A 27,163-nucleotide genomic window follows, 5' to 3' on the forward strand; every position below is an offset into this window, starting at 1 on the left:
CTTGTGTCTCCCTCCCTCCCACCCTCCCTATCCCACCCCTCCAGGCGGTCACAAAGCACTGAGCTGATATCCCTGTGCCATGCGGCTGCTTCCCACTAGCTATCTACCTTACGTTTGTTAGTGTGTACATGTCCATGACTCTCTCTCGCCCTGTCACAGCTCACCCTTCCCCCTCCCCATATCCTCAAGTCCATTTTCTTTTATCTAGTATGTCATGTCTGGCTGCCAAGAAAAAGTTATAAGGCATATAAAAAGGCAAAAAAACACAATTTGAAGAGACAGAGCAAACATCAGAACCAAACGTGGCAGTGATGTTGGAATTATCAGACCAGAAATTTTGAACACCTATGATTAATGTGCTAAGGGTTCTAATGGATAAAATAGATAGCATGCAAGAACAGACAAGCAATGTAAGCAGAGAGATGGAAATCTTCAGAAATAGTATTATTTGAAACTTGAATTAGTTGCAAATGTATATTGCAAACTCTAGGGCAACCACTAAAAGAAGTGATAAGGTATTACTGATATGCTAAGAAAGGAGAGAAAATAGTCACATAAAATACTGAGGTAAAACTACGAAAGGCAGAAAAAGAGTGGAAGACAAAAATAGGAACAAAGAACAGGACAACAAATAGAAAATGGTAATGAATATGGTAGATATTAATCCAATACTCATTTTGAATGTCAGTGGTCTAAATGTACCAATTAAAAGACAGATTGTCAGAGTTGATCTGAAAACATGACCCATCTATGTGTTATCTACAAAAAAACCCACTTTAAATATAAAGATATCTATAGATAAAAAGTAAATGGATGGAGAAAAATATCCCATGCTAACACTAATCAAAGAAAGCAGGATAATTTTAATTTTAGACAGAGCAGACTTCAAAGAGTTACCAGGGTTGAAAAAGGGCATTACATAATGATAAAGGGCTCAATTCTCCAAGAAGATATAATAATTCTTAATGTCTATGTGCCTAACACACAGCATCAAACTACATGAGGCAAAAACTGATAGAACTAAAAGGAGAAATAGATGAATTGACTATCAGAAATGGAGACTTCAGCATCTTTCAGGAGTGGACAGACGTAGCATACAGAAAATAAGTACAGACATAGTTAAACTCAATGCCATCAATGAACTGAATATTACTGACATCAACAATTCATCCAAAGATTGGTCCGAGACGGCGGAATAGAGGACATGCACTCACACCCTCTTACGAGACACCAGAATCACAACTAACTGCTGAACAGTTGATAGGAAGACACTGGGACTCACCAAAAAAGATACCCCACATCCAAAGACAAAGGAGAAGCCACAATGAGATGGTAGGAGGAGCACAGTCACAATAAAATCAAATCCCATAACCGCTGGGTGAATGACTCACAAACTGGACAACAATTATACCACAGAAGTCCACCACTGGAGTAAATGTTCTGAGCACAACATCAGGCTTCCCAACCTGGGGGTCTGGCAACAGGAAGAGGAATTCCCAGAGAATCAGACTTTGAAGTCTAGAGGTATTTGATTGCAGGACTTCAACAGGACTGCGGGAAACAGAGACTCCATTCTTGGAGGGCACACACAAAGTAGTGTGTGCACCAGGACCCAGGGGGAAGGAGCAGTGACCCCCGCAGGAGACTGAACTAGACCTACCTGGTAGGGTTGGGGGGGTCTCCTGCAGAGATGGGGGGTGGCTGTGGCTCACCGTGGGGACAGGGACACTGGCAGCAGAATTTCTTGGAAATATTCCTTGGCATGAGCCCTCCTGGATAGCCCCACCAAAAAAGCCTATAGCCTCCAGTGCTGGGTTGCCTCAGGCCAAACAACCAACAGGGAGGGAACTCAGCCCCACCCATTAGCAGACAAGCAGATTAAAGTTCTACTGAGCTTTGCCCACCAGAGCAACACACCACCAGTCCCTCCCATCAGGAAGCTTGCACAAGCCTCTGAGATAGCCTCATCCACCAGAGGGCAGACAGCAGAAGCAAGAACTACAATCCTGCAGCCTATGGAACAAAACCCACATTCACAGAAAGACAGATAAAATGAAAAGGCAGAGGACTATGTACCAGATGAAGGAACAAGATAAAACCCCAGAAAAACAACTAAATGTAGTGGAGATAGGCAACCTTCCAGAAAAAGAATTCAGAATAATGACAGGGAAGATGATCCAGGACCTCGGAAAAAGAATGGAGGCAAAGATCGAGAAGATGCAATAAATGTGTAACACGGACCTAGAAGAATTAAAGAACAAACACCTAGAAGAATTAAAGAACAAACGAACAGAGATGAACAATACAATAACTGAAATGAAAAATACACTAGAAGGAATCAATAGCAGAATAACTGAGGCAGAAGAACGGATAAGTGACCTGGAAGGCAGAATGGTGGAATTCACTGCCGTGGAACAGAATAAAGAAAAAAAAAAGAAAACAGCCAAAGAGACCTCTGGGACAACATTAAACACACCAACATTCGCATCATAGGGGTCCCAGAAGGAGAAGAGAGAGAGAAAGGACCCGAGAAAATATTTGAAGAGCTTATAGTCGAAAACTTCCCTAACATGGGAAAGGAAATAGCCACCCAAGTCCAGGAAGCGCAGAGAGTCCCAGGCAGGATAAACCCAAGGAGAAACACTCTGAGACACATAGTAATCAAATTGACAAAAATTAAAGACAAAAATTATTAAAAGCAACAAGGGAAAAATACAAGGGAACTCCCATAAGGTTAACAGCTGATTTCTCAGCAGAAACTCTACAAGCCAGAAGGCAGTGGCACGATATATTTAAAGTGATGAAAGGGAAGAACCTACAACCAAGATTACTCTACCCGGCAAGGGTCTCATTCAGATTCGACGGAGAAATCAAAAACGTTACAGGCAACCAAAAGCTAACAGAATTCAGCACCACCAAACCATCTCTACGACAAATGCTAAAGGAACTTCTCTAAGTGGTAAACACAAGAGAAGAAAAGGACCTACAAAAACAAACCCAAAACAATTAAGAAAATGGTAATAGGAACATACATATCGATAATTACCTTAAATGTGAATGGATTAAATGCTCCAACCAAAAGACACAGGCTTACTGAATGGATACAAAAACAAGACCTTTATGTATGCTGTCTACAAGAGACCCACTGAAGACCTAGAGACCCATACAGACTGAAAGTGAGGGGATAGAAAATGCAAATGGAAATCAAAAGAAATCTGGAGTAATAATTATATCAGATAAAATAGACTTTAAAATAAAGAATGTTACAAGAGACAAGGAAGGCCACTACATAATGATCAAGGGATCAATCCAAGAAGGAGATATAACAATTATAAATATATATGCACCAACATAGGAGCACATCAATACATAAGGCAAATGCTAACAGCTTTAAAAGAGGAAATTGACAGTAACACAATAATAGTGGGAGACTTTAACCAATGGACAGATCATCCAGACAGAAAATTAATAAGGAAACACAAGCTTTAAATGACAAAATAGACCAGATAGATTTAACTGATATTTATAGGACATTCCATCCAAGAACAGCAGATTACAGTTTCTTCTCAAGTGTACACGGAACATTCTCCAGGATAGATCACATCTTGGGTCACAAATCAAGCCTTGGTAAATTTAAGAAAATTGGAATCGTATCAAGCATCTTTTCCGACCACAATGCTATGAGATTAGAAATCAATTACCAGGAAAAAAGCGTAAAAAACAATTCATCCAACAACAGCCAAATATAAATTTTTCTCAGGGTCACATGATTCACCCATACATATTCATTCATACATTCATACATACATGATAACATATTTACCAAGCTAGACCACATTCTGGGCTATAAAAAACATCTTAACTAATTTAAAAGAACAGAAATTATACAATGGCTGGTTTCAGACCACAATGGAATTAAACTAGAAATCAATAACAGAAAGATAACTGGAAAATCCCCCAATACTTGGAGATTAAACAACATACTTCTAAATAACGCATGAATCAAAGAAAAAATCTCAAGGGAATTTAAATATATTTTGAACTAAATGAAAAACACAACTTATTAAAATTTGTTGGATACAGAGAAAGCAGTGCTTAGAGGGAAATTTATAGCCTTGGATATATATATCAGAAAAGAAGATGATCTAAATCTCTTATAGTTCCCTATGTTTCCATCTTGGGAAACTATAGGTGAAGAGTAAATTAAATCCAAAGTAAGCAGGAAAAAAAACCCAAAAGAATTAGAGCAGAAGTCAATAAAATTGAAAACAAGAAATCAACAGAGATAATTAATGAAACCAAAAGCTGGTTCTTTGAAAAGATCAATAACGTTAATAAATCCCTAGCTAGGGTAACTAAGAAGAAAAGAAAGAGGACACAGATTACTAATACCCAAAATGAAAGTGGGGACATCACTACAGATCCCATGGAAATTAAAAGTATAATACAGGAATACTATGAACAACTCTATGCCTACAAATTTGATAACCTAGATGGAAAAGACCAATCCCTTGAAAGACACAATCTGCCAAAATTCACACAAGGAGAAACAGATGATTTGAATATGCCTATATGTATTAAAGAAATTGAATTAATAATAATCTTCAAAAAAAGAAAGTGCCTTTTATGTACTTATTGGTTATTTGTATATTTTCTTTAGATAAATGTCTATTCAAACCCTTGCCCATTTTTTTAATATCACAATTTTATTTCATATTTCATTGAACAGAATATATTTTTGAAATTAATAGACTTTATTTGTTAGAGAAGTTTTAGGCTTACAGAAAATTGAGCAGATTGCACAGAGAGTTTCCATATATCCTCTCTGTTTTCTCCTCGGTTTCCCCTATTATTAACATCTTGCAGTGGTGTGGCATATTTGTTACAATTGTTGAACCAATATTGATACATTATAATTGATTAAAGTCCATAGTTTACACTAGGGTTTACTCTTTGTGTTGTACAGTTCTGTAACTTTTGACAGATACATAATGTCATGTATCCTCCATTAGAGCATCACACAGAATCGTTTCACTGCCCTAAAAATCCCTTGTGTTCTGCCTATCTATTGCTCCATCTCTACTCCAAGCCCTTGGCAACCATTGATCTTTTCACTGTCTTTATAGTTTCACTTTTTCCAGAATGTCATATAGTTGGAATCATACATACGTAGCCTTTTCAGACTGGCTTATTTCACTAAGTTTGTATTTAAGCTTCCTCCATGTCTTTTCTTGGCTTGACGGGTCATTTTTTTTTTTTAATTGCAATATTCCACAGTATGGATGTACCACAGTTTGATTATCCATTCACCTTTTGAGGGGCATTTTGGTCGCTTCCAGTTTCTGGCACTTATGAAAGCTGCTGTAAACACTCATGTGCAGGTTTTTGTATGGATATAGTTTTCAACTCATTTGTGTAAATATTTAGGAGTGTGATTGCTGGATCATATGGTAATACTATATTTAGCTTTGTAAGAAACTGCAAAACTATCTTTTAAAGTGACTGTACCATTTTGCATTTGCACCAACAAAGAATGAGAGTTCTTTGTTGCTCCACATTCTTGTCAGTATTTGGTATTGTCAGTTTTTTTTTTCATTCTAATAGATTGTAGTGGTGTCTCTGTTTTAATTTGTGGTTCCTAATGATATATGATGTTGAGCATCATTTTATATGCTTATTTGCCATCTTCTGTCTTCTTTGGTGAGGTATCTGTTCAGATCTTTTGTCCATTTTTAAATTCGGTTATCTTTTTATTGTTGGGTTGCCAGAGCTACATATTCTCGATACCTGGTCCTTTATCAGATATATGATTTGCAAATATTTTCTCCCATTCCATGGGTTGTCTTTTCACTTTCTTTTTTTTTAAAATAAATTTATTTATTTGTTTGTTTTTATTTTTGGCTGTGTTGGGTTTTCTTTGCTGCGCGTGGGCTTTCTCTAGTTGCAGCAAGCGGGGGCTACTCTTCGTTGCGGTGTGCGGCCTTCTCATTGCGGTAGCTTCTCTTGTTGTGGAGCACGGGCTCTAGGTGCGCGGGCTTCAGTAGTTGTGGCGCACGGGCTTAGTTGCTCCGCGGCATGTGAGATCTTCCCGGACCAGGGCTCAAACCCGTGTCCCCTGCATTGGCAGGCAGATTCTTAACCACTGCGCCACCAGGGAAGCCCCGTCTTTTCACTTTCTTGATGGTATCATTTGCAGTACAAAAGTTAATTTTGTGTAGTCACATGGTTTTATCTCCTAGTCACTTGCATTCTTATTGTTTGTAGAATGTGCAGGTGCAGAGACGAAAGAAAGCAAGAGGAAGGGCAGTAGAAACAGCAAGGAGATGAGAGATGACTGTGGAGAGGCATTGAAACAAGGCATGGGTGGAGCAGTGGAAAGAGTAAAGAGGATCTGAGTAAAGGTTGCACCTCTTGCTGTGGTAGTATTGGACCTATGTTCCCAGAATGGATTCTGTTTGCTTTGTAGCCCAACAGATATGCTTGGTTCACTATCAGAATCCTGCACCCGCTTCTAGTGCAGTCTTCAGAATGAGGCTATCAAGGCAGGGGTCTTGCCTCTTAGTACTCTCATTCCTAGGTAGCTTCTCCGTATTTTCTCTGAGAAAGGTACGTAAATGTAAAAGGAGTTTTTGAGGTCCCTCCATAGAAAATACCAGTGATCAATGTTCCTCAAGGGCAGGGATTCTGTTTCACTTGTCTTTTCATCTCTCAGAACCTAATACAAAACCTGGCACACAGACTTGCAATAAATGTTTGTTCAAAGAGTGATAGAGGTGGGAGACAATGGATAGGGCCAGAGAGGGAGGCTTATTATTGGCTGCGGAGGATGTTTGAATGCAAGGAGTCTCAGGCAGCCCCCTCTCGGAAAAAAAGTGTCTCTGATGACAACAAGGGAAGCAACTAAATAAATTCTGATTCCCACTGTACACAGGAGCTGATGGCTCCCGAGATAGATGCGGGGACTCCAGAACCCTCTGCGGAGTGAAGAGACTAAGCCGGTGTCACATTTGAGCTGTGTTCTTAGCGGGAGGGGGAAGGGGAGGAGAAAAGCGACCAGGAGGAGGCGGAGCCTCCGGGCCAGCATCTGCTTAGTGGAGGCTGGAAAGGCTCTCCTCTTTCCCCTCCCCTGTTGCCTCCACCTGGCTCCTCCCCGTGTTCGCCAAGCTCCCCTCCCCCCTTCCCCAAGGACAATCTGCAAGGAAGACCGGGCGGAGGAGAGCTAAGACTGTAAGGCAAGAGGGGCCCTTGGGTAAAGAGCGAGGGGGAAAGCTGAGAGCGAGGTGGGAATGAACGTGCTGGGAGGAGGCGGTGGGGAGAACAGAAAGGAGCAGAAGGGAAAAAAAGAGGTGGCATAGCATCAGAAGAAGGAGCTGAGGCGGGGGATGGGTGAAGAATCCTAGCCCCTTCGCTCGGCTTGCACGCACTGCCCCTTTGCCTGGAAATCACGGATGGGTGGGTGGTATTCGGACCTAGTGGCCCTCGGCCGCCCGACTCCTACCCTGGCACTCGTCCAGTTCAAATCAGTGCACCTAGAATGCTGCCACTCCAGTATTTCTCCCTCCCGCGTGCTTATCTCCGCACCTGTGATTTTATATATAGGTTTTAACATATCTGTTTCTACGTGTGTCACTGTTGATCTGTTTATTCATGAATCTGCTTGCATATCTGTGACTGGTGCTTCTATAACATAGAGGTGCAGAAGAAGAATTTGAGCTGTATTTTGCCGGTCCGCACTCCTAACCTTCCCCGTTTATGATGAATTCTCTCCCTCACTGAAGCCTCTGTGGGTGGAAGATCCCTGTATGGGTTTCTGCTAGTGATGAGCTCCCAGAGTGGCTGAGAAGGAAAAAACTCAGGGAAAAAGGGATCAGCATAGTACTCACATGTTTTGTTCTCTTCTTTCCAAAATTTTGCCTTCCTATTTGCAACCACTTAGTCTTTCTTTTTTTTGAGAACTGCAGAAATTTGCACAGGAACACTCTGGTTAAATAGGAGAGTGTTTCTATCTATGTGTGTTTGTATTCCTCTCATCTCACTGTTTGTCACTATCTTCTTTCTTAGGTCCTATTTGTATCTGTATGTGTTAGAAGTAGAGGGAATATAGAGGTACATCTGTATCCAAGCATATTTTAAAATTTTTCTATATTTGTGTGCATTTCCTGTTGTTTGTCAGTTCACTAGTGCTTTTGATAAGTGTTTATTGAACTCCTGTTCTTATGTGCATAGACTTCTTTAGGCTTTGGTAGGCCGTGGGAGAGTTTAAAAAATGAACATGATCCACACCCCCCACCCCCCCGACCCCGAGGAGTTTTCAGTCTAGTTGGGGAAAAGACTTTAGCAATCATTAGTCCAGGTGTCTGCAAACTTTTTCTGTTAAAGGCCAGATAGTAAATGTTTTAGGCTTTGCAGGCTATCAGGTCTCTGTCACAATAATCTCTTCTGCACAAAAGCAGCCATAGATAATATGCAAAAGAATGTGAGTGGTATGAGCACTGAAATCTGGATTTCATATAATTTTCACATGTCATGGAATTGTTTTTTCCACCACTTAAAATGTAAAGACTTTTCTTAGTTTGCTGCCATACAAAAACATTAGAAGGGCTTGATTTGGCCCATGGGCTGCAGTTTGCTGACTCCTTATCTAGTCCAACATTTCCAGTAAGTAAGAAGCAATTAAACTATCACATAAAGTAGTAATTAAGTGCTAAGTGAATGATCTGGTTTCAGACAATATGTGATTAGAGGAGGTCCAGAAAGAAGCCCTCCTTGACCTGTGGTAATCAGTGAGGGCTTAATAGGTTTAACAGGGATGTGACTAGGACGGGCCTTAAATAATGGAGTAGGATATTGATCTGTGGAAAGAACCAGGGTGGCCTTCCGGACAAGTGATGCAGTGTGCACAGGCACAAAAGTGGGGAGGAACAAAGAAATGTTCAGGTGATAACGGAGCAGAGAATTCATGGGAGCAAAGGTTGAAACTCTAGGCAAGAGTTAGATCATGGAAGTTTGAATGCCGACCCAAAAAGTTTGGGTTTATCTGTCAGCACTGATTATATGTAGCATGTCTGTGAATCTGTGTTTGTTAACAGCACTATGTGTGTTTCTGTATGTTTTTCTTCATGAGTGTCTCATTGCATGTATTTTATTGGCATGTGTGTGGATCTGTATGTGACCTATGTCTTTATCAGCAGCTACCCTGATTGCCCTGGGTTCACAGCAGAAACATGAGCTGTATTTAAAGGTCATCAGCTCCTGTTGGTGTGAATGAATCCTCCCTCCACCGAGGCCTCAGGGGCCTATGACCTTCCCATGGAGGTTTATTTTGTGTCTCAAATAGAGTGGAGAAGGGAAGCACAAGCAGAGGGAGACCAGCTATCGTAGTAAGCAATTCAGGTGGAAAGAGGCAGTGAGGACAGAAAGGAAGAGAAGGATAAGGGAAGATAATAAGAAGGAAGAATAATAGGGTTTGGTAACCATTTTGATTCTGAGAGTAAAGAGGAGATAAATTTAAAAAATAACAGATTTTAGCCCAGATAACTGGGAGAGTGATGATTCCATTGGCATTTTTATGGATACAAAAGTAGGTCTTTTGTTTTCCTTTGAGAGAGAGAAGCCCTAAAGACAAAAATATGAAGGTGTTCACATGTCACGTGTACATATCTGTGTATATGTGGCAGTGATTTTGTGTTACTCTTCCCATTTGATAGTATTTAGTGTGAGGAACAAGGCCTGAAGATAAAGGATCAAGAGATGCTTAGGAGGCAGAGACCCTGAGAGGGATGGGAAAAGCCAGAGCAAGTCCCTAACCATTCCTGAGCCTGAACCATTATTTTGCCCGAGCTCCAATGTGCCTCTATAACCTCAAACTCCTGTTCTAGCTTAGCCCAATTCCATCACACCCGACCCTAATCTTCACTGTAACCCACCCTGCCCTTGCTTTTCTGCTTCCACTTTGCTAGTTTTCAGTGCCCCAAGCCTCATCTGATTCCTATCTGCTGCAACAGCCCTTCCCTTCATTAAAAGGGAGGAATCTTTGAGGCTAACTTAACTTTTTCCTTTCTCATTTCTGTTCAGTCACCCACCCTTCTCCTTGACCTTAGCTCATTCTCCAAATAGGCTCCAATTGGGGTGGGAGGGATTAGCGAGGATTTTTGCAGTCTTGGGCTTGATTTCTGTGACATTTCAGCTTGTCACTCTGTGGGGTGTGGCTGTCTTCTGGAGGAAGTCCAAAGATCCCAGGCTGCAAAGCTCAGACTCAGTGCAGTGGGAGAGCCTGACTGAGCCAGTCTAACAGAGCCATCATCCCCTGAGCTCATAGCACCTTGATCCCGCTGTGTCTTAACTGGCCATTCTCTTGAATTCTAGAGTGGATCATGACCCATGAAGAGCACCATGCAGCCAAAACCCTGGGGGTTGGCAAAGCCATCGCCGTGTTAACCTCCGGTGGCGATGCCCAAGGTAAGGAGGAGGGCCCAGCTTGGGGGGAGACGAAAGCCGTGGCTTGGAGGCTGCCTTGAGTTTCCTCACTTCCCTAGCCTGTAGGACAGAACTATCCTCCTGAAGATCCTCCTGCTGTAGATTCACACTGGAATCTTGGGCTTCCCTAAAACTCTGTCAGGGCTAAGTCCACAAGTGCTTTTGGATTTCATTTGCTCTACTTTTATTTACTTAAGTCTCCATAAATCATCTTTCCAAGTTTCTCTGAAGATTTGGGACCATTTGGTCCTTTGGTACCTAGAAAACTGGTGTTTTCTCAAGCAACATTGGAAAGAAATAGACTAAAGAGATAAAATTGTTGAGGGGGCGGTAGGTGGATTCACTTCAAGTACGTTGGAAATGATGGGGAAAGGAGGAGATTTGGCATTGGTGTTTGGTGGGCCCTAGTGAATCTTCAGGTACCAGTTCTGATGTCTGCAGAGCTCCTGCGCTGTCCAGGGTTAGGTGCCTCTTACAGCACAGTTCCTTCTACTAGGCACACTTCTGCGTCATTCTGTCATTCTCTGGCCTTTCTTCCCCTTCCATTCCTTTAACCCTTGAACAGATGGAACAGCAGCTGTTAATCAGTACATATCCAAGGGGGTGGGGCAGAAAGCAAAGCCAGAGAGAACCCGTCTCTGGGTTGAGTCCAAGAAACCTAGGAGTCAGAAATATCAGGTATATGGAAAGATGAAGTGGCAGATAGGGGATGTGGTGTTTTTTTCTCAATTTATTATTTATTTATTTATTTTTACTGTTTTCCCTCTTTCATGTACGTTCTTGTATATCGTAATTTGTGATGTGTTGAAGAGAGGCAGAATTTCTTTGAAAGGGGTACTAGGACATGGAGACTGTGATGAGGAAAAGAGAGAAAGAAGGGGATCTCAGCTAGCCTCCCCTTCCCTCTGCTCCACTCTCCCTAGACTTTCCTAGACTTTGTGTCAAGCACCCACTTTGTATAGTGCCCTGTCCTGTGTGTTGTGGAGAAGTTGATTTCCTTCGGGAACTTTAATGAGGAAAGATACCATACATTACTAGAATTCTTACGTAAGGCACATAAATAAAAATAATCACGTGTGTCTCAACCAAGTAGAACCCACTTACGTAATGAAATGATAGGCGTTGGTTGGATTAACCAGGGAAAAGTCCATGAAAAAGATAGATTTCAAGAAACTGAACTCTTCATTTAAGTAAAGTGCTTAGAATAGTACATGATGCAATAAATGCATTACTAACTAAATAAAAAGTGAATTGTTGAGCATCTGCTGTGTGCCAAACAGGATGGTAGGCACTAAGGCTACATCAGTGGGAAAGTCACACACCATCTTTGCTCTTATGATCCTTCTTATTAGTATATTAGTTAAGCGAGACTTAAGTATATTTTAAACTAATGTTTATAACTGTGATATGTATTATGAACAGGAGAACGCTCTAATGAGGAAACAGGAAGGAGGGCACAGAGTCCTGAGTTTAGGAATAGGAGCCAGGTTAGGAATGCAGAGCCCTCCTTGAGGCTGTAGAGACTGCTGCCCTGGCTTCTGTTGCTTCTCTCTCCTCTCCTGGAAAGAATCCCATGCCAATAATGAGTTCTTCAACAGGAACTCTGAGTGTTGATCCTAAAGCCTTGGTAGGATGGCCTGTGGAATTGGATTGTCAGGTTAGGGGAAGTGAGAGCCTGCTGAAAACTCCAGATGGAGCACACAGAGTTCTGCATTTATGAAAAAGTAGAGCTTCCTGGAAAGGGAAAGAGGCTAAAAAAAAAAAAAAAAGGTCTAAGATTTAACGTGGGTCCAAGAGCAGCAGAGCCCTCTCAGCTTCTGATCCTGAGCAGAGAGACCCTCTTATTCTAGAGATGCCCATCACCCACTTTAAGGGAAGGATCGTCTTCTGTGGAGGCGGGGGCTATTGATAAGCTCATTTCTGGAGGGCCCAACTGGACTGACGCCTATGGGATTCTGTGACAGGCACAGTGTACCCAGGGAAACACCCCACTGTGAATCCCCATAACATCACAGGTGCATGTCAGTAGGGACTGAGAGTGGTAGAGGATGGAATTCTAGGGAGGAAGGAAGCAAAACAGAAAACTCAAAGTAGAGCTGAGAGGTCCCAACTGAGAGAGCAGCTCAAATGCAGAAGTGACCTTCCTGGAGATGGGTTTGAGGGGCCCTAGTTCTCACAGGGAAAGGGCACAGAAAGGTTTTTCCCTAGAGGCTGTGGGACACATGGGAAAGTGAGTTTGGGCTCTGTAAGATCAAGAGGGGCCTCAGCTCTGTCATTCCCTGAACTTAGCAAGGCTAGTAACCTCTTAAAGTAGAAGAGTGGCCAGGAATCAGACATCCTGAACTCAGAAACTGGGCTGATTAGATACCAAATCCTAACTCCCTTTCCAGCCCAGAAGTGGTCCAGTCCTCTTAAAACCATGCTACATTTGGCCTTATGAAATCGGCATATTCTGCTGGAGAGGACCTCAGTCATCTACTCTATCCCTCTGTCTCCAGACAGGCAGTCCATTCCAAATGCATGTTTATCCTATTTTTAAAGGTTCATAGGAGGAGGACTCTATTCCCTCTCTGGATTGCTGTTGTAGGATTTACAATTTTTAATTGCATATCCATCAGAAAGTATAATTCACATCTAACAAACATTTGCTCCTCATGTCCTTTATTTCTTATTTAATGTTCAGTTAGGGTAGAAAGAAACTTTTCAGCAAAAAGGTAGTGACCAAGTCATACATTGTTTCTTCTATCTCATGTCATAGAGGCCCATCACCCCTAGTTCTCCCTAAAGCCTCTTCCCAACAGGCTGTAATTGGAGACTCCAAAGTATGTGCGTCTGATGCTCTCCAGAGCCCCTCCTGGCTGTACCCAGAGTACCCACTGGATGGTGCCTGTAATCTTATCCTTCATCTTGCTTCTAATGAGTCAGACAGCTGCTCATAGAGGGTTATTTAGGGTAACATGGAGCAGCCAAAGACTGGCCTGGGACCAGAAGAGGCCAGTGATGTTAAGTAGGAGAGCCCAAAGAATTCCTAGGGGGGCTTCCCTGGTGGCGCAGTGGTTGGGGATCCGCCTGGCGATGCAGGGGACACGGGTTCTTCCCTGCAGGGAAGATTCCACGTGCCGTGGAGTGGCTGGGCCCGTGAGCCATGGCCACTGAGCCTGTGCGTCCGGAGCCTGTGCTCCGCAGCAGGAGAGGCCACAACAGTGAGAGGCCCGCGAACTGCAAAAAAAAAAAAAAAAAAGAATTGCTGGGACTTTCTAGTGTAAGCTATCTATACAGCCCAGTCTGTGATTTCTAGGGAACTAGGAGTTTGAGACACAGGCACAGAGGCACAAAAGGGGTCCTAAAACTCGATTACTAGGGAAACACTCAGATATCCAATTCAGAGGCAGGAAGGATGACCTCTGGAGGTTGATACGGTTGAAGTGAGAAGGCAGAGGGAGGAGAAAAGAGAATCTTCTTATGGGATTTCTCTTCTGCCCAATGGATTTGGATATTTCATGTCCACCATCTGTTGTTTGCTTTACACTTAAAACCTTTTAAGTGATTTGTTTTCCTTAAATGTTTTCTCCCCTACTCTTGCTCACCTCCGGAGCAGGAAACAGCATTCCAGCCTATATGTTTCAGAAGGTTTTTTCCTTACTTCTTAATATTACAGATATATACTCCGGGACTCCAGGTATCTGAAAGAGAATTCCATAGGCCTTGTGAAAGTCTAGAAAATAAATAAACAAACAATAGTTTCGTATCTGTTCTGATCTTTTTAAGTTGAGTTTATTCATCTTTCCTAAAGCACTGATGGCTTTGTGTTGACTCTAACCTTTTCATACACACAGGCTTTTCCTAAAGCTTCTGAGAAGCCCCCTTCCTTTACAAATTTTTGTTTTGATTCGTTTAAGTCCTTCAATTAGACTTCTAGACTTCATGGGGCTTTGCCTTAGTGATGTCATAAGTAAGTTTTCTTTTTTTTTTTTAACATCTTTATTGGAGTATAATTGCTTTACAATGGTGTGTTAGTTTCTGCTTTATAACAAAGTGAATCAGCTATACATATACATATATCCCCATATCCCCTCCCTCTTGCGTCTCCCTCCCATCCTCCCTATCCCACCCCGCTAGGTCATCACAAAGCACGGAGCTGATCTCCCTGTGCTATGCGGCTGCTTCCCACTAGCTATCTATTTTACGTTTAGTAGTGTATATATGTCCATGCCACTCTCTTCACTTCGTCCCAGCTTACCCTTCCCCCTCCCTGTGTCCTGAAGTCCATTCTCTATGTCTGCGTCTTTATTCCTGTCCTGCCCCTAGGTTCTTCAGAACCTTCTTTTTTTCTTTTTTAAGATTCCATATATATGTGTTAGCATACAGTATCTGTTTTTCTCTTTCTGACTTACTTCACTCTGTATGAGGTAAGTAAGTTTTGACATCATTGCTCACCAATGACCTCTTGTTGGCAAGCCCAACCTTCTCATCCTCACCTTAGATCAATTATCAGATGCATTTGGCAATGTTCCCACTTCTTGAAACTGTCTCCTTTGGCTTCCAAGACATTGCTAAGTCCTGGTTCTCCTCTTGCCTTTCTTGCTAGTTAATTTTCATCATGGAACCCCTGTTAGTTTTCATCATGTTAGTTTTAGTTTTAGTTTAGTGTTAGTTAGTGTTAGTGTTAGTTTTCATCATGGAACTCCTCTTTCTCTGCCCATTCCTTCAATGTTGGTTTTCCTCAGGGTTCCATTCCTTGCCCTTTTCCCTTCTAATTTTACATATTTTCTTGAGACAGTCTCTTCCAAGTCCACATCGATGTCCCACAAGAACTTCGAACTCAACAGATCCAAATATAAATATATCACCCCCACCCCTACCTTCCCGAACCAAAAACCGCCTCTGCTCAGTTAACTGCACCACTGTTTTCCCCGTGGCCTAAGCCAGTCACGGGACATCTCCTCCTTCCTCTCCAACACCTTGAAATCTAATCACATGGCCGATTAGATGGAAGTCCTGTTGCTTCTGTTTCCTAGGCGTCTCTTGTCCAGTATCTCTGTTTTGTCCTAAATGCCACTCTCCCAGTCTAGGCCCTCATCGTTTTTGTCTAGGCTGCCATCTAACCCTAGTGTCACCTCTTTCATTCTGTCTTTCACATTGCTGCCAGAGTGATCTTTCTGATACTTAAATCTCATCATGTCCCACCGCTCTCAAAGTTCTTCAAAGATTCTCTGTTGCTTGCAACTTTTTTTTAAGGTTACAGACCCCTTTAAGAATCAAGTGAGGGACTTCCCTGGTGGTCCAGTGGTTAAGACTCCATACTTCTACTGAAGGGGCTGCAGGTTTGATCCCAGGTCCGGCGGGGAACTAGGATCCCGCATGCCATGCGGTGCGGCCAAAAAAAAAAAAAAAAAAAGAATCAAATGAAAGTTGTGGACCTTCTCCCAAAAGAAATGCCTGTGCCCACAAAGATTTTCATATAGTTTCATGGGGTTCATGGATTCCCTGAAACTATCACCCATGGATCCCCAGTCAAGCCCTGGCCTTCAGAATAAAAGCCAGACTTCCTCGCTGGGCACACAGGTGCCTGCCCATCTGTGTAGCTTCATCTCGCCATCATTTTACATTTCATTCTTTAGAATACTGAATTTCCTAAGGTTATTTCTTGACCCTCAACCTTTATTTGTGCTATTCCTCCTGTCTATAACACGCTCCCCAAATTCATCCACCTAGCAAAAAGATTTGAAAGGAAATTATCCTTTAGGCCTCAGGACAAATGCTGTGTTTTCTGTATCACCTTCCCCGGCTTCCTCCTGGCAGCATAGATGTTCCTTTTCCTTGTCCCCCCTGCACTTTGTACAAATCCCCTCCATATGGATCCAATTTGGAATAACACTATAATTCTTCCCAAGTCTTGAGGACCATTCCTGAGTCCTTTATCTTTGTATCCCCAGACTCTCTATCATTCCGTGATGCGTACCCAGTGCCTACATAGTGTCAGGAGCATGAGAGGTATTTAATAAATATTTGTTCAGTAAGTGAATGAACCTTCAATTTAATTTGGAGCTTGTCCCCATGTAATACCAACCTTTGTCAGCCTGCAAACAAACCAACCCCCCAAACAGACATTCTGGTCTTTTTGATTCTATTCCATTCCAGATAGCTTTGGATAATGCAGTAGTTTGTCATGGATTTTAGTCTGCTGCTGCAGACTTTTCCAGTTACTGACTTCTCTAGTGCTCACTGGTATATGATATTTCCCCAGGCAGGGTTAAGGACCCTATGAATAGATTTTAGATTGAAACAAAAAATGTGTAATGTATACAGGGGTATCTGAGGGAGGGTGATTAAAGTGGTTCACAGGAAGCTGATCCATCGCAGCATCGCCTCCTCACATTACAAGGTAAGACAGGGTTGCCAGGATCAAGACCCAGGAACGTCTCACCAGTGAGGCTGTGCTGAGCACAGTAAGCAGTGGCATCGTTTCTACCGTGGAGGTCTTCACAACCATGTGTTGTGTGTTGAGACAGGTCAGCTCCTCCCCATACTCTTGGGAGAGAGTTCTTGTCATTGAGTAGCTACTAGGAGAAGGATGGTACTCACATGGGAAAAGGAGGAAAGGCTCTCCTCTCTGTTTCATCCCTAATTGTTTCTCCCAGTGGAAACAGAATAATTGGCAGTGTGATTTGTAAGTTCCTCATACACATGTTACACACAGGGTCACAGGAGAAGATCAGTGCGGGAGAAGGAGAGCATAGAGTCTCCACAAATTCTGTCTGCACACTCGGTCACAACCTTTTCTGGTAGTTTGGGAGCCAGAGAATCTCAGTGCGTGGTGCACACTGGAACATACACCAACTCAATGACACTAAAAAGCTGTGTGTGTGTGTGGAGACTGGGAGAATCCGCCGGCCAGTAATTGTTGTGCTCAAGAACAGCTTGTGAATGGTCAGGTCACTGAGCCCAGAGAGCCATGTCTTTGTCCTGAAAAGCCTATACAAGCTGGATACCTAGATTCAATGCAGAAGGCAAGGAAAAGCCTCGTACAGACATTGGGATTAGCATGGAGGTCAGCAGTGTTGGTTGAGACATTTAGGATTTGGATTAAAAGCTGAGCTCATCCCAGCTCTGTGACCTCGACCTCTTTGAACTTCAGTTTCCAAATCTGTAGAATGGAGGCAACTCCAGAGCTGTGGATAGGATTAAATGAGTTGGCGATCGACAAGCATCTAGCAGCATCTAACCCCACAATAAGCATTCAGGATTATTATCCCCCAGATTGCCCTGGCAAGGAAAGGTCTTAGGAAAGATGGGGTTTGGGGGGGGGAGGGGAGAGGAATGGAGGTAACTTGTGCTATATTAACATTGAATGAAGTAATTCAGCTTTAGTGGTGAGGCCAGAAGAATTGGATGAGAGGATTCTAGATTCAGAGAAAAGCCTTAGAAAAGGACTGCCTCAGATCCTAGAGTCCAGGGCTGCGTTTCTTAGGATAACCTCTCTCTGACACTTTCCTCCTTGCAGGTATGAATGCTGCTGTCAGGGCTGTGGTTCGAGTTGGCATCTATACTGGTGCCCGTGTCTTCTTTGTCCATGAGGTTGGTTCTCTGCTCTGCTCCCCATTATTCTTTCTCTGGTTTCTCCTCCCCCTCCCCACCCTCTTTCCTTACCTCCCAGTTACGTTGCTGTGTCTGGTTAGTCTTGGTTCCCTGTCTTCACAAGTCAGCCCTCCCCACTCGGGGCTCCAGTAATGACGGTGGGTCCCAGGGATCTGCAGGCTGGGTCCTCGTGTTGCCTATTCGATTTAAAGTAAGAAGTAGCTCTGTCCTCCCTTTACTTCCCCCAAGAGAAGGTGAAATGCATTAGTATTTCACAGCAAATTCAATACATCCAGAGACAGAGCCCTAGGAGGGACAGAGCCCTAGAGTCCCACTGTGTTTCTGCAGTTTGCCTTACTTTCTGAGGTTCTAAGTCCTCTTTGGTTCCCTCCTCTCCTTTTCCTCTCATCCTTTATCCACTCTTCTTTCCATAAGGTCTGTCTGCCTTTCTTCTCTCAAACGTTATAGTCTCTTATCTTTTCAAGTCACATTTATCTCCCTTTCTCCTTCCAACGTACCCTTCTTTTCTTCCTCCATTTTTGGTTATCAAAACCATCTGTCATCTAGTTCCCCTGGGAGGAAATGGGATGAACCAAAAATAAGAGGAATCAAGATCAAATATTAGGAAGAGCATTCTGATGTTTAGAGAATGAGAGAAACTAGAAGAGGGTATTGAAAAAGCTGACGTCTCCTTCCTTGGACTGTGTTATTCTCAGGAGCACCCAGGCGTCAGTAATGGGAGTCGGGATGGGTGACTTGATTCTCAGAGAACCTCTTCCCAGGGACTTGGTCTTAATCCTGGGGGTTTGGGGGAAGCCTAACAGAGGCTGAATGGGTGTAATGTACCCCACAGGGTTATCAAGGCCTGGTGGATGGTGGAGATAACATCAGGGAAGCCACCTGGGAGAGTGTTTCGATGATGCTTCAGCTGGTATGTTCCAGAGGATTCCTGTCCCGTGTTTGTCCTGTTCTTGTCTCACCCCTACTTGGATTGGGGCTCGTGGTTTCCTGAATTCCCTGCCATGCGGTTTGATAAGAAGGGATTCTGTGACCAGAGAGGGGCTATGTTTGTCCTTTACTCTTTACATTTGAAAACATCACCCTGGTTTCCTGGGGCGGGATGGAGGATTGGGGGTGTGATCACAGGACACTTTGCTCTTTATAGAAAGGTCAGAGGCAAGACTTGAGGAACTGGCACGTAACAGGTCCTACTCACAGGAAAGGTCAGGCCCTGAAAATAACCTCACCAGAGGACTGGAGCCAGAGCCAGAGTAGAGCTGAAGTTTGCCAGTCCTCATGTGATGGCGATGAGGTGACCTGATACCAGACCTTTTAAGGAAGGAAGGAACCGAGAGAGCGTTTTAGAGTTTAAAGAAGAATCTAAGATGATTTCTATTGTATCCACAGCCCTTTTTGCTACTTTCTCTCCGTCATTCTATACTCATCTTCTGATTTACTGAAAAATCTGCACATTACATTTGTATCCTCATTCTTTACCTCAATCCCCTAAAAAAAAATCCATGGGAAGAAATTTAATGAGCAGCACTTTGTGAAGGTTTTATACAGGCAATGGTGCCTTCATAAAGCGGTCTGAGAATGAGCCAGGATTCTCCATCAATACCCCTGAAGTCATGGATGCCAGGAGTTCATATGATTTGTGAAAACCCTAAGTGTACTTTCCTCTCTTGGGGTGTCTACAAGCTCCTGGGGATTTAGGGCTTTCCATATTCAGAGCAGTTTTTCCTGTGAATGCCTGGATCTTGTGGCTCCTCCCACTAGCACACAGATCCCCAGGCGCAAAGGGGAAAGGATTAGCGGTGCCTTGTCCCTGTTGAAGTCACTGCTGCTGCTTCTTACACGTGTAAGATGAGAAAGATGGAGATTATTTCAGAAGCCTACAGATACGTGTGTATTCCTAATTCTCTTTAGGACAGTCACAGTGACAAAGCCTTCAGTGGAATGGGCCCATCTTAGCAGTCTTCTAAGAAGTGTAGCAGAACATGGGAATGACCCTGTGATGCTTCAGCCAGCACCATCTCGCCTTCCTTTAGAAGGGGCCAGAAACAGAACAAAACAAAACAAAAACCAACTCAGTGAACTACAAGGAGGTTAAAAACAGGGAAAGCTCTGGGTAGGCCCATGCAAACCAAGCTGAAAATTAAGATAAAGTGAACAATCTTGAATGCAGTCAGAGGAGTTAGGCAGATGAAGTAGAAACGTGTCTGAGGCAATCAAGACTCGCATGTCTTCTATTAATAGCTAAGCTTGTACAGTCACGTACCCTCAGACAACAGAGTTAAACATCAGTATTCGTGACTCCGGAATTTGAAACTCATGTGAACTTCATTCATCCTTTTCATGAAGAATAAAACTTTAAAACCACACACACACGAAAGAAGGGGCCAGTGACTGTTCAGGATGTCAGGGGACTTCCTAGGGAGCCACGTGGTGATGCCAGCCCATCACAGCGTTGGGATAGGGCAATCTCAGCGTGTTGAGCCCAAATTTGGCCGCGTCACCTGGGGAGCTGACTCCCACCTCTTCCCCAAAGGGAGGCACGGTGATTGGAAGCGCCCGGTGCAAGGACTTTCGGGAACGAGAGGGCCGGCTCCGAGCTGCCCACAACCTGGTGAAGCGCGGGATCACCAACCTGTGCGTCATTGGGGGTGACGGCAGCCTCACCGGGGCCGACACCTTCCGCTCTGAGTGGAGTGACTTGTTGAGCGACCTCCAGAAATCAGGTGAGACGTTGCTCTCGTGAGTGTGGTTTCTGCATATGGGCACACACACACGCCTTTCCCTCCCATGGAAGAAAATTGTTGCCCAGACACAGAGGGCCGTCTTTGCCCTCTTTTATCTGCCATTGTCAACAGCTGCCATTGGCTGCAGCCCCTTTCCTCTCCAGTCACCTGCTCGCTAGCATGCCAGGGACCTCACCCAGTGCCTCCTGCTTTGCTTCCCCTTGTCAGGTAAGATCACAGCGGAGGAGGCTGCAAAGTCCAGGTACCTGAACATTGTGGGTCTGGTTGGCTCAATTGACAACGACTTTTGCGGCACTGACATGACCATTGGCACTGACTCTGCCCTGCACCGGATCATAGAGATTGTAGATGCCATCACCACTACCGCTCAGAGGTGAGGGCCCAGTGGGAGGAGGCGTGGGAGGGTGGCGCTGGGACAGACCAACCAGCTGGGGACTAGAGAAGATGAAAGTGCTTGAGCTATGGTGACTACAGTGACCAGTTTTCTGGGACCAGAACATTGTTTTTAACTAAAAATTATCCCTAGAGCACTGAATTGCACTGCTCTATAGATGCCATAAGACTTGCCTCTGGCCACTATCTACCCACTGTCCAAATGTGTCGCTCTGAGGTCTTTAATACCTGTGGGGTCTCCTAAATGATTAAAAATGATTTGTCTAAATGATTTGTCTCCAGACTGAGACAAATCCAGGGAGCCCCAAACCTTTCCAACCGTGTCACAGAGATAGTAGTGGCCATTACGCCGCTGCTCAGAAGGGCAGGGACTCGGGAAGCAGTGCAGGAGAACGGGAGGGCGGGGCGGGTGACAGTCTCCTGCAGGTTGGTCCTGGAGGATTCAAGGTTAGTGGAGTCCTCCCTCCGATTCTTTTCCCTTCGCTCCTTCCCTTCCCAGGCCCCCTCCTTCCCAGGCACAGAGCCTCAGTACTGTCACCTTTTTCTGTGGTGTTTTCTCAGGCCTGGGACACCCTGTGGCTAAAGTGTTTACCCTGCGTCTTCCAAGTGTCTCAGGAGACCTGCTAGAAAGCCCACGGCGTAAATGCATCTTGCCGAGAGGTTCCTTGGCCTCAGTGTGGGTGGGGGCTTGGTCCTGGCCGTAGGGCCGCTTGGACTGTGCAAGCCCTATGTCTGTCTCTTACAGCCACCAGAGGACGTTTGTGTTAGAAGTGATGGGCCGGCACTGTGGGTAAGATCCCCCACCTTGACTCGTTTATGCCATGGACCAGGCAATAGCCCTTTCCTCTTCCCCGGGGAGTCCAGGGAGGCCTCCCAGTGGTGGCAGATTGGAGGTGTACACACTCCTCTTGGGGTGGCTGCCTTTCCCCGTCTCCACCCAGCCTCCCTTACATCCCACACATGCGCGTGTGAAAGAGCAGACAGCGCTCTGAGATGGGGAGCCGCTGTGGCAGGTGAGCGTGGATAGAGGGGCTCTTCAGGGACAGAATCCCGCTGATTAGCGGAACCAGTGGGGCTCTTCCCCTCGCCCCAAGAATGAAACGGGCTCCTCAGACCTTTCAGTGGCTATGGGACTAGGCCTTGTCAGGAACGGGAGAGGCTGTTGGTGGAGCGTAGCTCCTGGCGCGACGCTTCTGGCTCTTGTCTCAGATACCTGGCCCTTGTCACCTCTCTGTCCTGTGGGGCCGACTGGGTGTTTATTCCTGAGTGTCCGCCAGATGATGACTGGGAGGAGCACCTGTGTCGCCGGCTCAGTGAGGTACCGGTGCCTTATTTCGCCCTTTGAAACCCCTTGCCCTGCTCTGCTGCTGATCCCTTTCCTGTCCAGCAGTTTCATAACACTGACCATTTTTTCCTTTGTTCTTGACCAGACCAGGAACCGTGGTTCTCGTCTCAACATCATCATTGTGGCTGAGGGTGCGATTGACAGAAACGGGAAACCAATCAGCTCAGAAGACATCAAAAATGTTAGTATGAAAGGAGCCAGAGAGGCCTTGACACCTTACCCATCCTGGCCCCACTGCCTGGTGGTTTCTGAGTCTCCCCTGAGTCCTGCACGTCTCTCCCCAGCTTTCCTGCCCCCTGGTTTCCTCCCACCTAGGAATCATTACAAAATAAGAGGCTAAGTCATCCTTGGTTTATCTAGGTCCCTGCTTGTTTAGGGACCTTGACTTTAGGTCTAGGTCCTTGACTCTGTATCTCTCTCTGCCCCTCCCTTGATCCCTTCAGCTGGTGGTCAAGCGTCTGGGATATGATACCCGGGTCACCGTCTTGGGGCATGTGCAGCGGGGCGGGACACCGTCGGCCTTTGACAGAATCCTGGTAAGTCATGGGGCTCTGGGGTCCTCACCATAGAACCCTCAACCTGCTGTCCTTTCCCAGCAGGACAGTGCTTCACCAGCACAGGGGCTTCAACCGTTGCTCATGCCACCCTGCTACCAGACTCTGGACTGCAGTGGCCCTTGACCCATTCCCATGTGCTCAAGAGTTCTCTTTTGTTGCAGAAAATGTTGGGAAACGATATGCTCCCCTAAGGTCTGATATCTCAGAGCTTTGAGCATGAGTGAAAGTATTAAGATCTAACCTCAGATACTCAGTTTGTACCCTCTTATCCTACTTTCATCAGGAAGGGAATATTATTCAGCCCCAGTAATCCCCTTGATTACTATAGTGGATATGTTTCTCTGGAACCAGGTAGAATCCTTGGGGTTCAGGTGGCAAAAGGATGAAGAGTCATCAAGCTTTAGACAAAATCTGGGTCAGGAGGTAAAGCCCAGTGAGTTCTTGGCCACAGTCCTTAAATGCGGAACTCAACTCGTGATTTGGAAAGGGCCTTGAATGCCCAGGTTCTCTAGGCCAAGACTAGATGGGGAGGCTTGAACCAGACTGTCTTTGCTCCCTGCAGGGCAGCAGGATGGGTGTGGAAGCAGTGATGGCACTCTTGGAGGGGACCCCGGACACCCCAGCCTGTGTGGTGAGCCTCTCTGGTAACCAGGCTGTGCGCCTGCCCCTCATGGAGTGTGTCCAGGTGGTGAGTACTGACCCCAGCCTGCCTTCCTGCCATCCCCAAACCCGTCTCTGAGCTAATGGGGAAAGGGAGTAGCTGCCGAGGCTCCCAGGGCGGGGGCAGGTGGAGAGGTGGCGCAGCACAGGGAGAGGCGTGTGGGGAAGGCAGACGATGGGCTTTGTGCAGGAGCTGCCACCTCTCTAACTAAGCCTCAGTTTTCCCATCCTCCAGATGTCGCTAAAGAAGATGCGAAACTCTGCATCCTACCTAGTAATGAGACCCATGCAGTCTCTCTCCAAACTTATTAAAAGCAGGGGAATACTATTAAGGTCTGGCTGGGTAGCTTATCCCTCTCTCTGATTTCTCCCTTGAACATGTTTCTCTGAACCAATATGAGGTTACTAAGAAACACTCACCTCGAGGGTGAGTATAAGGACTGGAGAGAAGACATGTAAATGGTCTGGAAGATGCTGAGTGCTCAGGAAGTGGTGGCTCTAGTTACGGAGGAATCGCTCCTCTGATACCACAGGGCAGATGCTGCGGCTGGAAGCTCAGGTGTCCGGTTGATTCTCAGGGCTGGCTCTCCGTCTCCTGGCTGCTTCTCTCTGAGACTTGGGAGTCCTAATGACCTACAGCCCAGACAGGCTCCAGCCTTACCTGGAACCGTATCTCTAAAAGCCCCAAGCTGAAGCCGTGGCTCGCAGAGCAGAAAGCAGTAGTTGGGAAGCACATGGCAGGGATCAGCCTTTCCTCCTAACTGGTTATCTGCAGGATCGTTTTATTTAGTCATTAGTTTAGAGGCTACTCTGAGGCTGGGGCCCTGGGTGTGGAATGGAGGAGGATGCTATCTTATCTGTGTGTACTCCTCCACTCTGCCCATCTTCGAACAAATAGAGCATAGAATCAGCCCTTTTCTTTTGCTGCTCATTACTCAGAAAATTAAGGAAAAACAAAGATACTTCTTCTAAGAAAGTTTGGGGGGCATAGAAAAGGTGGGGTACAGGATGGGCAGGATCCAGTCACAAGCCCAGAGATGAGCAGGGTCTCAGTGTGGGATGGGAATCCAGCGCTGCTAGAGTCTGACTGTTGCTGTGCTTCTCCCTCAGACCAAAGACGTGACCAAGGCCATGGAAGAGAAGAGATTTGATGAAGCCTTGAAGCTGAGAGGCCGGTGAGGAAATGACCAGGAGCTCACTAGCTACAGAAATCAGATGCCAGAATGAAGCCCAAAATCAACGTAGCTCCAGACCCCAAATAGGAGCTTCTGCTTTCTCCTCCTCTTATTGTCTCCGCAGCAGTTTCTTCTGAGAATTAGTTGTGAGATGACCAGGTGGCTCAGTTCAGCCCAGGGATTCTCTCCCTGGCCTTAGCCTTTCATAGTCTGTCATTTCTATATGTGGACCCAGCTAGATCATAAGTTTCTCTAGGCAAGGGGGGAAGAGTGCTCAGGGAGTGTTTGGTGAGTTAGTGGCCTCTTTGCAGCCCCGCCCAAGCCCTGCTCGGCCCCAGTTATGTCCTTAGAGGTTTGCCCTGTGGAACTTCACGCTGGGAGCAAAACTTCAGACCAGATCCCCTTGGCTGCTGGCCTTGGGGAATGGCCTGGAGACACCACCCCTCTCTCCCTCCCTCCCTCTCTCCTCTCCCTCTCTCTCTCTCTCTCTCTCTCTCTGTACTTTTTTAGGAGCTTCATGAACAACTGGGAGGTATACAAGCTTCTGGCTCATGTCAGACCCCCAGTATCTAAGGTACTGGCAAGTTGCTCTCTTCCCTTATTCTCCCATTATGAAGTGCTACCCTCAATCCACACAACCTACTTCTTTGCCCGCCTGTAATCTTCAGTGCTGAGTCCTAGACCCCACTAAGATAATTTTCTCTCAGTCACCCCAGATATAAGCCCATGTTCTTAGAGTGCCCTGAAGGTCTCTGAGCCAAGACCCACATCCAGTTTAAGGCTGACAAGATAGCATGCAAGGAATGGGAAAGAAGGCTCATGTATTATTTTCTCTGGGCAAATCTGGAATAATCACATCTAAGTGTATTTGAGCCACCTCTTCCATTGGTGTAGTGGTTCTTAATATTTACCATATACCAGAATTATCTGGGTTGCTTATTAAACATGCATATTCCCCCCCCCCCAGAGGGGATTCAGATGGGGGTAGGGTCAGGAATATGCAGAGTTAACAAGCTCGCTGGGTGGATCTGATACAGCAGGTGGTCCAAGGATCCCACTTTGGGAAACACTGCTCTGGAGGGTCTCCTATTCATTTTGCAGTGATACCTGGGATCAGGGAGCACAGCTTTATTTATTGATCTGTGATGAAGACTTTTGCTTCCCTCGTATGGGGGAGGGGACAGGCTGTGCTGGCGTTCCCTGGGGGAGGGGTGTGCTGTCAGGACCATAAGGGGCTCAGAGTGTAGCTCCCCTCACTGACCTGTCCCCCCACCCCACTGCTGTCCCCTCTTTCCCCTTTCCCCCTCTGCTTCCTTCTCCAGAGTGGCTCTTACACAGTGGCCGTGATGAACGTGGGGGCCCCGGCCGCAGGCATGAATGCCGCCGTCCGCTCCACCGTGAGAATCGGTCTCATCCAGGGCAACCGAGTGCTGGTTGTACACGACGGCTTCGAGGGCCTGGCCAAGGGTCAGGTACAGGGATACAAGGAAGGAGGGCGCTTACTTTGGGGCCAAGGAGCAGTGGTGCAGAGGATAAGTGTAGTGGCTGACCTGCCTGTTCTCTTACCTTCCCCCATCCCTCACTGCCTTTTTCTCCTCTTGGGGTTCAAGCAGAAGTAGATACAGTAGTCCCCCCTTATCTGCTGGGGGCACATCCCCAGTGGATGCCTGAAACCACTATAGCACCAAACCCCAGGTACAGCTGATCCTGGAACAACTCGGGTTTGAACTGCATGGGCCCACTTACATGCAGAATTTTTTTTTTTTTTGGTGGGGGGGGCGGCCATGCTGCACGGCTTGTGCGATCTTAGTTCCCTGACCTGAACCTGGGCCCACGGCAGTGAGAGCACCGGGTCCTAACCACTGGACTGCCAGGGAAGTCCCCAGAACTTTTCAGTGGCAAATACCGCAGTACTATATGATCCGGGGTTGGTTGGATCCACGAGTGCAGAGCGGTGGATGTGAGAGCTGACTGTCAAGTTACACGTGTACTTTTGACTGCGCAGAGGGTTGGCACCCGACCCCCATGCTGTTTGGGGTCAGCTGTATACTATGTGTTTTTTCTGTACTAACGGGTGGGTGGCATATACATCGTGGACACACCGGGCAAAGGGATGACCCACGTCTTGGGTGGGATGGTGCAAGATTTCATCACACCACTCAGAACAGCATGCAATTTAAAACCTGTGAATTGTTTATTTCTGGAATTTTCCATTTA

At 45.5% G+C, this 27,163-nt stretch overlaps 1 protein-coding gene across 11 annotated transcripts in view; it reads left to right on the plus strand.

Moving 5' to 3' along the window:
- PFKM (phosphofructokinase, muscle) overlaps nucleotides 1-27,163 on the plus strand; it is a 43,482-nt gene that overhangs the window by 10,790 nt on the left and 5,529 nt on the right. For 8 of the 11 annotated variants that reach the window (XM_033436458.2, XM_049695062.1, XM_049695061.1 and 5 more), the window contains 13 exons: nucleotides 10,366-10,458; nucleotides 17,981-18,054; nucleotides 18,908-18,985; nucleotides 20,606-20,795; nucleotides 21,024-21,189; nucleotides 21,955-21,999; nucleotides 22,419-22,527; nucleotides 22,640-22,735; nucleotides 22,998-23,090; nucleotides 23,674-23,799; nucleotides 24,882-24,946; nucleotides 25,457-25,520; nucleotides 26,269-26,418. In XM_033436458.2, the coding sequence (XP_033292349.1) occupies nucleotides 10,374-10,458; nucleotides 17,981-18,054; nucleotides 18,908-18,985; nucleotides 20,606-20,795; nucleotides 21,024-21,189; nucleotides 21,955-21,999; nucleotides 22,419-22,527; nucleotides 22,640-22,735; nucleotides 22,998-23,090; nucleotides 23,674-23,799; nucleotides 24,882-24,946; nucleotides 25,457-25,520; nucleotides 26,269-26,418 (1,341 nt within the window). In that variant the 5' untranslated portion in view covers nucleotides 10,366-10,373. Of the gene's footprint in view, nucleotides 1-7,094; nucleotides 7,250-10,365; nucleotides 10,459-17,980; nucleotides 18,055-18,907; nucleotides 18,986-20,605; nucleotides 20,796-21,023; nucleotides 21,190-21,954; nucleotides 22,000-22,418; nucleotides 22,528-22,639; nucleotides 22,736-22,997; nucleotides 23,091-23,673; nucleotides 23,800-24,881; nucleotides 24,947-25,456; nucleotides 25,521-26,268; nucleotides 26,419-27,163 lie in introns of those variants that run through there. The other 3 variants (XM_004274401.4, XM_004274400.4, XM_049695065.1) reach the window with 3 other exon arrangements.

The sequence above is a fragment of the Orcinus orca genome, chromosome 11, assembly GCF_937001465.1.
Source record: "Orcinus orca chromosome 11, mOrcOrc1.1, whole genome shotgun sequence".
In the NCBI taxonomy this organism is placed as follows: domain Eukaryota; kingdom Metazoa; phylum Chordata; class Mammalia; order Artiodactyla; family Delphinidae; genus Orcinus; species Orcinus orca.